Source organism: Lagopus leucura, unplaced genomic scaffold, assembly GCF_019238085.1.
Source record: "Lagopus leucura isolate 7727_CA_CO unplaced genomic scaffold, USGS_WTPT01 Super-Scaffold_1, whole genome shotgun sequence".
In the NCBI taxonomy this organism is placed as follows: domain Eukaryota; kingdom Metazoa; phylum Chordata; class Aves; order Galliformes; family Phasianidae; genus Lagopus; species Lagopus leucura.
In genome coordinates, this window is record NW_024962250.1 from 29,590,613 (window position 1) to 29,600,492 (window position 9,880).

General features: G+C 38.2%; 2 protein-coding genes across 6 annotated transcripts in view; both read left to right on the forward strand.

The window, feature by feature from the left end:
- Positions 1-8,218, forward strand: part of AK7 (adenylate kinase 7) — a 19,361-nt gene extending 11,143 nt beyond the window's left edge. The window contains exons 12-18 of the mRNA XM_042865918.1: positions 85-223; positions 1,216-1,344; positions 2,324-2,380; positions 2,741-2,938; positions 4,799-5,019; positions 6,428-6,586; positions 7,573-8,218. Coding sequence (XP_042721852.1) covers positions 85-223; positions 1,216-1,344; positions 2,324-2,380; positions 2,741-2,938; positions 4,799-5,019; positions 6,428-6,586; positions 7,573-7,611 — 942 coding nt within the window. The 3' untranslated portion in view covers positions 7,612-8,218. The remainder of the gene's footprint in view (positions 1-84; positions 224-1,215; positions 1,345-2,323; positions 2,381-2,740; positions 2,939-4,798; positions 5,020-6,427; positions 6,587-7,572) is intronic.
- Positions 8,219-8,927: 709 nt separating this feature from the next.
- The window catches only part of PAPOLA (poly(A) polymerase alpha), a 38,932-nt gene continuing 37,979 nt past the window's right edge, over positions 8,928-9,880 (forward strand). For 4 of the 5 annotated variants that reach the window (XM_042866432.1, XM_042866518.1, XM_042866596.1 and 1 more), the window contains exon 1: positions 8,929-9,210. In XM_042866432.1, the coding sequence (XP_042722366.1) occupies positions 9,203-9,210 (8 nt within the window). In that variant the 5' untranslated portion in view covers positions 8,929-9,202. Of the gene's footprint in view, positions 9,211-9,880 lie in introns of all 5 variants that reach the window. The other variant, XM_042866689.1, reaches the window with a different exon arrangement.

Below are 9,880 nucleotides of genomic sequence, written 5' to 3' on the forward strand. Positions count from 1 at the left end.
TGGTTGTGTTATTACATCAATGTATGTGAGAAAATTTGGCCATAGAATTTCTGAGCCAATTCACGTTTCTCATCTCACTTTCAGGAGAGAATTGTGGCTCCTAAAGAAGTGGACTCTGACAGTGTGAGACAAGAGGGAGAAGATGATGAAGAAGAGGGTGAAAATGTAGAAGAAGCACATGAGTTGTTAGCTGGAATTAAAGAAAGCATGGAGCAGAATGCAGGTAGGAAATAATAAGTACTAAAGCGGCATTATCTTTCTACTTCTTTATATATATATATATTTTTTTTGTTTGTTTGTTTTTTTCCACTCAATTGTATTTATATCTCTGTGTGTGTGTGTGGATAAGTATATATATGTAATCACTCTGTATTCAGTATCTTTAGATCCTTAGCCAGATCTTTTTTTTTGTCAGGTTTTTTTTTTTTTTTTCTCAGAACAGAGTGCACAATTCAAATAATTCAAAGTAAAAGGTGAAGTATGTCAGTGTTGAATTTGTGAAGTAAAGTATTCCAGTAAGAAAGAAGAGTACTGGCAGTATTTAGTCTTCACGCCCTATTTTGTTGTTAAAAATGATAATGCCTTTTAAGATGTAACGTATTTTAAAGATAGTCTTAACTATTATAAACTAATGCTACTAGTAGCTGAAGCAAAACAACATAGGAAACTGGAGGCAATGGTTGCAAGAGGATAAAAACTAGGTAACAACAAACTTTTTTACTACGGTATACTTTCTCAATAAGTAGCTTAAATTGATGAGTTACTTTCTCTCTCAGTCTATTTATCTGTAAATAGAACTTGTAAAGCCTACTTCACTTTATTTTGTCTTACTTTAATTCTGTTAGTTGTAAAAATAAAACATTTGGTTTGTCACATGCTTTTTTCTTTTCTTTTTACATAGAAGTCTGACTGAATTATTCTAAAATATCTAATTTCATGTTTTGTATCCTTAAAGCTCCAATGTTTGTATGATTGCAACATTTATATAGTTGTAATTTTATAGCTACATATATAGCTTTATATTCTCTAAATACAAAAGCTATCCATATATAGCTTTATATTCTATAAACCTTTAACAGCACGTAGAGATTTAAAATATGGGGGTTTTTTTGTAGTCTAAAAAATTGTCTCTTCTAATAGAACTGTTAGTAGAATAATTTCAGATATTCTTTTTTTCCATAAGCTAGGTACTTAATAACCTTCTTTTTGTTTTAGGTCGTCTAGATGATCACTATGTTATTAAACTCTTTGAAGATAAGCTTAAATCTATGCCTTGTAGAAATCAAGGGTATGTTTTGGATGGGTTTCCAAAGACCTATGACCAGGCAAAAGATCTTTTTAACTGTAAGTACTTCTGCTTTTGTTTTTATTGCTGCTAGTACTGTCATAACTTTTATTTTTCTCAGTATCTTATTAGTTTAAGTGTATCAACACTGTTTTGACTGCAGAGCAGAACACAGTTGCTTTCATGTGATGCTTTAAAAATTGAAGGATTGTAATGGATTGTTAAACATATTAAGCAAGATGTTTCTGAAATGACCTTGGCTGGCAACATACTAAATAAATACACAAATAAGAACGATACTTTCCATGTTGAACCACTCTACACAAGAAAGCTTTAAGACAGATTTTTCTTCATAATATACAAGAGCTACTTAGTGAGGGGGTTCAGCCAATTCATGTTCTGTGAGTTAGAGTGGGTGTATTACATGAGCTTCAAGGGATGCAACGTAAGTGGAATTCTGCAGTATATGTTTCAAATGTTAGCCAGCACTGTCTATGTATGAAAAGCAAGAATCAACTCCATAAATTAAAGGATAGGATTTTAAGAAAAACAAAATCTAGTCTTGTTCATCTTAATGTGGTTGGTTATAAACCACCTTGTTCAGCTGATACTCATCAAGGAGTTGAGCCAACTGGTGGAGTAGAGCAGACAGCATCATAAACCATTTTAACCACACCGTTCCAAGCCATTTCTACACGCTGTTCCAAGCTGCATCTCTTTGGTGGAGGAAAATATAAAGCAGCAGGAGAGGCCAGGGACAGAAAAGTAGTATGGACATATTTTGTAGCTGCATATGCAAAAGAATGCTTTGCTGAATAGTTAAACAGCTATTAGTGTCCTGTGATAAATTTGTGGTGGCTGAAAGCATGGGTTCCTTAACAGCTCTCTCTAAAGCAGTGTACAGTTCAGATTATTCAAATTATCATTATTGTTGGGAATTATTTTTTAAACGGTGTTTGTATAGGAGAAGTTATTTGTAAATACAAAAGCATTGCTACTTCAAATGATAATCTCAATTACATATTATTTTTGTTTTAGTGAAAGAAGAAGAAATTACAAACAAAATTCCTAAATATGATGAAATAATCACACCTGGTAAGTTTGACTTAAAAACAAACAAATAAACAACAACAAAAAAAAGCTTTCAAATATTGCTGTCACCAACAAGAAGTCCAAAATATCACTCAATCTGTTCATGTTACATTGAAGATAAACAAAATGTCTTATTCATGAAACATAGTTGCTGTAATATTTGAAAGTGAGCAATTAATGAAAATGAGAGTTTTGACTTCATTTGTGTGTTCTTATTCCCTTCTTCTTGTGAAAATGCCATCAGCTGTTGGTTTATATTTACGTTATGTATCTATTTGTGTACATTTGTGACTTCAAATTTATTATTGAAAGAAGATAGATGTGAAAGAGGAAAAGTCAAGGATAATGTGTTCTTCTTCACAGAATTTGTGATATCTTTGACTGCACCGGATGAATTTCTTAAAAACAGAATAATAAATCTGCCAGAAAGCGTTGTTGCTGGAACTCATTATACTCAGGACCGGTTTCTGCAATCTTTGAATAACTTCAGGGAGATAAATGCAGAAGATGAAACTGTTCTCAACTATTTTGATGAACTTGAAATACATCCTCAGTTTATTGGTATGAAATAATAAAATTCTTAGCTGAAGTATGAATAAAAATTCCTATTGTCACAAAATTTGAATTTGAAAAAGTATATTACATATATAAATAGTATTTTCATTAACATATCAGAATACAACAAGTATTTAATTAAATACCTGCAAAAATATCTGTATGTTCATACGGATTCATTAGAATCTATAGGGAATATGTTTTATAGATCAGGTTTTGTTTTAATCATTTAGTTTTGCAGTCCAATTGGCAAATTAGTTATATGACATCATTTATGGACCTCTGCTCTTGCCATCTTTCTGGACTGGCATAGTAGTATATTGCTGTCCACTGAAGTAGGTAAGTATATAGCTTTATATAAAGACTGACTACAAAGATAACTTCTGTGAGAAATCTTCAACTCTGTCAGTACTTTTCCATTGTGGCTGATGCTGCAGTTGGTTTATAAGAAGTGCTGAATTAATATCATCAGATTTAAACAGATAACTGACTGAAGTCAGATTCTGAAGGAAGCTGTCTGTATTTACTGGCCTTAGTGGAAAATTGTTGAACTGTGTTGATTCATTAAATACTGAATCACATTAGTCAAATGTTTCTTCCACTATAATTGTAGAAGATCTTAACATATGGCCTTATGAATTACATTATAAGATTTTTTTTTTTTTTTTTTTTTTTCCTGAGCCTGAAATATGATTAGTACAAAGGAAGTAGGCTTCAAGATTCTGGAAATCATATTTCACTACAGTAACTCACTTCATGAAGTCTGCAAATCAGTTACCTTTGTGCATTGTCATTTTCATCTGCAAAGTGGAGATAATGGCATGTGCATATTAGATGATCTACAAAAAGGAATACTCAAGTTATAATAGTTTCCTTTTATCTTAATTTATGAGGACTTTTGGTGATCTTTTCTCTCCCTTAGAATCAAGGTTTTTATTTTTTAATTTAAAATATATCTTTAGTAGATACGTATTTAATTATGATTGCTGTAATATTCATGTTGCAGTCTTGCTTGGTCATCTGAGAAAAGGCTGTATTCTTTAAGTCCTCAAATTCAATGCCAAGAATGTTCTTAGCAGTATTTTAAGTGATTAAAAAGTTGTCTTGCACTGTGATTTTTATATCCAGCTGCAGCTAAAATTGCATTGAATTTATGTACTGATGGCATAAAAATACTTGTTTGGAATACTTCAGGAATGTAATTCTCAATATACTGAGAATGAAGAAGTCTAAAAGGAATTTCATTATGTAGAATCATGTTAGATTTCTACCTTGATTAATCACCAGAGTACAAACTTCAGATTCAAATGACAGACGTGCATGCGTAGAATAATTGTATTAGCTATGATTTAGTATCTTCTGTCTAAATTAGTGAAAGAGATGAGAAGAAAGAGTGAAAATACTGGAGTTTGTTGCCAATGCTAATGCTAGCAACCTATTATGTAACCTATGTGGAGATACAGGTTCAGAAGCTGATGGCTTTGTACCTGTAGTGTAGATAAGGTGATATTTAAGATTGGCCTAAGGAACATATCTGATACTAGAATAACTTCATTTGCCAATTTCAAAACTTAAAAAGCCTGCAAGTGTTAAACAGAATAGTTGTAAAAATAATTCTAATACATTTCTCCTGAGAAAGACACACTATTTTAGCCTAAATTAGTAAAGAAAATCAGATGTAGAAAATTTCATTTTGCTTTGGGGAAAAAAAAAAACCACAACAACCATTAATAAGCAACACAAAACAACATATAACAATTGAAAATTCTAACAGCATTAATACTATATATACTTAGGTCTTGCAGTTATTACTGGCTTGATAATTGAGAATAGTCTTGAAAGGTTTTCTCTTGTATTGTTTTAAAGATGTAGCCAAATATGAAGATTCTGAAAACAGATTTATAGTAAAACAGATCATCAAGGAAATTGGGGAACCACGAAATTATGGCTTGACAGATGAAGAAAAGGAGAGTTTGGAACGTAAAGCAGCTGAGGAATGTCTTGCCAGAGAAGCTAAAGAAGAAGCTGAACGGAAGCGTAGAGAAGCTGAGGAAAGGGCTGAAAGGATAGCAAATTGGGAAGAGTGGGTAAGTCAATACATATTTTTGGGGAAGACATTATTATTTGTGTGTTATAGAAAGTAGAAGCAATAGGGCTTCTAGCAGTGTTGTGTAAGAATACATGGAAAGGGTGGCATAAATTCTCTAATTCCTTATATCGTACTTTAGATCTGGCTAGCATCAGTCAATTCAATATTCCAGGCACTGTTGGAAAGGACTGCCTGAGGCAGGCTGAAGGATGCTTCAGCTTCACAGGATTTGCATATACTTTTTTTTTTACTTTGCCACTCCTAAAATATATTTTAGGCAAATAATGTGAAATGCATATTATAAGAAATTTCTTGTTCACACCTGAATCACAGCTAAATCCATGGTGGTTTGTTCTTTTTCCTTTTCATTCCCTTTCCACCAGAATGCTGTTCTTTTACAGTCTCCAGTTATAGCTACTTAAAAGGAAACTGACATTCTATAGAAAAATAATTTTCTTACATTAATATGCCTATACATATTTGTGGGAAAACTACAACCTGAAATTGCTCCTTTAATAGGTGCATTTAATATTGCTCTGATGTTGGTTTATAAGAGTTTCCTTCTGTGCTTGTTTTCAGTTTCATTTAAGAGTAAATATTGTTCTGTACTCTTCATAAACTTGCCTAAGAGATTAGTAAAGGTAGTTAACATATCTTAAACATTCTAACTTTCAAGAAAGTGAACTGCATTATGTAGAGCCAAAGTAGGTATTAAAGTAATATCTATACTCTATGCTTTTAAATAGGCAGGTGCTCAAGAAGTCTGTGCTATTACTCATTTGTCCTTGAGGCTGTACTTCAGCTGCAATTTGAGGAAAGTGACTTGCAGAGTTTATTCTGTAGCATTTCTGGACTCAGTTAAACAGGAAAACTTATTTTTTTCAAATAATTTATCAGTTTTATATGAATGGTTGCTTTTGTGCTATGCCTTGGATATGCAAAAGCAGTCTTCAAAGTCTCTTCTGCTTGCTGTATCTGTATATGACTAAGGCTACTAATGAGTAAGGTGAGAAGAGAGGAAAATAAACACATTTTTGAGTGATCTTTTAGCTCAAACTAAAAAGTGCAGTATTTTCTAGCCTATTTCCCAAATATCTCATTGAAATATGAGAACCTGAAAACTTTAGATGTTCTTTTAGGCGTTAAGATGAGAGGAATAAAATAATTTTGCCAGGAAGGTTTTCATCATGCTCTCTTTGCTGTCCTTAGTGTGTGCCATGTTCTCTAAATTTAGCAGTCCATATTTTTTCTGGTAACTGAGTTTTAAAGTTCTATCCGTGGCTTTTAACACTACTTTTTTTTTTTTTTTTTTTTTTTTTGTCTAGGTAGCCATCATTATTTAGTCAACTACTACTTAGTAACTTACTATTAATGTTATTCTTTGTTGCTCTGTAAATTATTTGTAGAATAAACATTTTGAGGAAGTTAAAAAACAAGAACAAGAACTATTGGAAGCCCAGTCCATTCCACTACGAAACTATTTAATGAGGCATGTCATGCCAACACTTATTGAAGGGTTAAATGAATGCTGTAAGATCAGACCAGATGATCCAGTTGATTTTCTGGTAAGATTATTATTATTGTACATTAGGAAAAACCCCAGTGAAAATATTAATGGATCAAAGACTGTTAATATAAGCACTTAAACTATTTTCAACCTACTTGCATTATAACCATTAATTATGTGCAATACAGGTGAACAGTGATTATTGCGAAAATTAATGTACCCTATAACTGTATGGGATCATTTGACATTGTATCACTGTATCAATCCCATTTTGCTATGGTGCTTAGGTTCTTCTGCTTTTTTTTTTTTTTTTTTTATGGTACCCTGCCAATTCTGCTGCAAGGCTGAGACATGTAGGAAGAGAAGCATCACTCTCTACTCTGCTTACACCCCTCTAGATACAGCAGTACTATTTGAACATTAGTCTTCAATGATCTCTTTACAATACACAAACAAATTAATGAGTGAATATAGCAAGACTCCCACAAAACAATTCCAGTTGCAAGGGACCTCAAGAAGTTACTTAGTTCAGCTTTCTGCTGAAAGTTGGGTCAGCGCTGTATTCCTGCAGGGATTCAAATGCTGTAAATGTGTCACTGTATGGATGTTCTTCTTGCTCAATTCCCTGGAAAGTTGTTGACAGGCAATCACTGTTTTTAATGAAGAGAAACTATCAACTCAATGAAAAGCTTACAGTGAACATTTACTGTAGGAGTAAGAGATCATTCCTACTTTCTGCATAACTTTGTAAGAACTGCATTATTCATAATACAGTCTTTTGAGTTCAGAAGTCAGGCCCTAAGGTACTTCCTATAATTTTTTGTGGAGTAATTAATAAATAAATAAAATGGGGTCAATGCTACCAAAAATGAGACAAAATGAGATGGGTGTATTTGTAAGAAGCTTCTTATAGGTATCCAACAGAGATGACATTTTAGACACATTTAATACTTTCTGCACTTTTTTTCCAGTATATTGTTGTTATCTTATGTACATTTTAAATCTGGAAGCTTGAAAATGACTTTGAAAATCTTCTGTTTGCAGGCAGAATATCTCTTCAAGAACAATCCTGATGTGAAATGAAATAGCAGTTTCTACAGCTGTTAGGATTTAATACTAAATAGAAAGGGAGAATGTTCCCAATGTTATTTACAGTAAAAATTCTTAGGCTTAGTTTTGTTCAAACACTATTTTTAAAATGTCCACTTTTTTACACTGTTCTAGTATGTGGCATTGAAGTTTTTAATAGTCCTTCTCCTGAAGTACTACACATTGATTAATACACAGATGTGTCTATTTCATGCATCATCTTCCAACTGTGAACCTTAAGAATCTGTGTTTTTTTTTTTTCTCCTGAATTTTTTCAGTTACATATTGTATTTAAACAGCATTTCTGCTATGATCCATAAAGGAAGTAAGCAGGAAGCCTGAGGAAAGTATTCTCTTTACACTTTTTTTTTGTGTGTGTATGTTTAAGTTCCTAGATGTTGCCAGTCCACATTACCACCTGAAGCAACTAAAGATGAAATAATTGGTTACTTTAGAAAAATATATAGTTTGAGACTGTCTTATTTTTACCCTTGCTTTAAAAAAATACAATGACACATATAAAAATGCTTTCTGTGTGGAACTGCTGTACATGCTATACATGCAGTACATGTACTTTCCTAAGAATAAATTTTTGAGCAGCTTGTGCAAAGCATAATTTTTTGTTTGTTTGTTTGAAGTTCAGAACTTGATCTTTGTGGATCACTTCCACCTCAGGCTAGTCTTTGAGATAGATGTAGTCTACTGCAAAGAGGGCTTTCATAGCTTATTATTAGAAAACAGTCTCTCTGCCCCGTGTGGGATCTAAAAAAGAAAATAGGTCTGATGTAGGTGAGAAGGGACGAAAGCCAGCCCACGCCTGAACAGAATTCTCTCTTTTATTCAACGGAACGAGGTGGAGGGACCTTCCGCAGGCGGCCCCTTCTCAAGCCTCGAGGGCCCTGGCACCGGCCACGGATGCGGGAGTCGAAATGCCCGCAGCCGCGCCGCATCAGTTTCCATGACAGTTAAAGGCTCCCAAGCCGGCCGGCGCCAGCGCGGAGCCTTTCGTCAGAGCTTCGCCGCTTCCCGTCATCCCCTTCAGCGGGGTCGCCCCAGCCTCGCCCCGCGTTAGCCCGGCGGCGCCGAGGTTACAGGCTGCCCCGCCACGCCGTGCGCACGCGCCGCCTCACGGCCGTTGGAGCTTTGTTTTCAAACCCCGGCGCACTTCTCGCCAGAACTACAGCTCCCAGGATGCCTCCCGGCCCCGCGGCCAACTGAACGTGCGCGGACCGGCTAGCGTGCGCGCCGTGCGGGGGTGGCCGCGCCGCTGCGTAGGTCCCCCCCCGTTCTAGAACGTTGCTGTGGTAGCGCCCGGGCGCCATGTTAGAAGGCCGGAGGGGAAGAGGAAAGTGAAGCGGCGGCGGCCGGGCCCGACGAAGGGCTTTCTCTTCCCTCCGAGCCCTCACCCCCGCCCCGGCCCCTACCATGGTCACGGCTCCCGCTTCCCGGCGGGGCGAGTGACCGGTCCGGAGGCGGCAGCGGTGGGGGAGGACGAAGAACAAGAGGAGGAGGGAGAAGGGGAAGACGCGGCGGCGACGGTGGTGGTGGTGGCGGCGGCGGAGGAGGAGGAGGAGCCGGAGAGACGATGCCGTTGTAAGTTGGAACCCTCGCGGAGCAACTTACGGGCCCGCGCCTCGCGACCGGCACTCGGCGCTCTCTGCCTCTCGCCCTTCCTCGCTCCCGGTCCCCGCCGGCCGCGTGCCCTTCCGGTGCCGCAGTGCGAGGGGCAGCGGGGCCGGCCCGCCCCGCTCCTGCCTCTTCCCCGCACCGGGGGAGACGCTGATGCGGCCTTTACTTTGTCGTGGTCTTTTAGCGGCCGGAGGGTGAGGGGACGTGCGCGGGGCTCTGGCAGAACGCCGGCTCAGGAGGCATTGAGCGGCAGCGCCGCGCGTGTTTATATCCCGCCGCCAAACGCGAAGCTTCCCTTTCCGTCAGGAGTGCCGGCGAAGTCTCTCCTACGGCCTCCGAGCGAACGATTTTCCCTCATCGTGCGGGCGGAGGAGACCGGGGCGGCGGTTCTCACGCGGTCCCAGCCCGGCCCCTGTCCTTGCGGAACTCCCCCGGCCCGCGGTGACTCCAGCACGGCGCTGCGGCTTACAGCGCCCCCTGCCGCCCCTCCCGCCGCCACGCGGGGCCGGGGCTCTCCTGCACGCAGCCTCGTGCCTGGGGCCCGCCGCGCCGGCACCCCGCCGGGGGCCTGCAGGGCCGGAGGGAGACGCGGCTCTGGTCTTGTTTCCTCTCCGCTTCCGTTTATTCCTCCCCT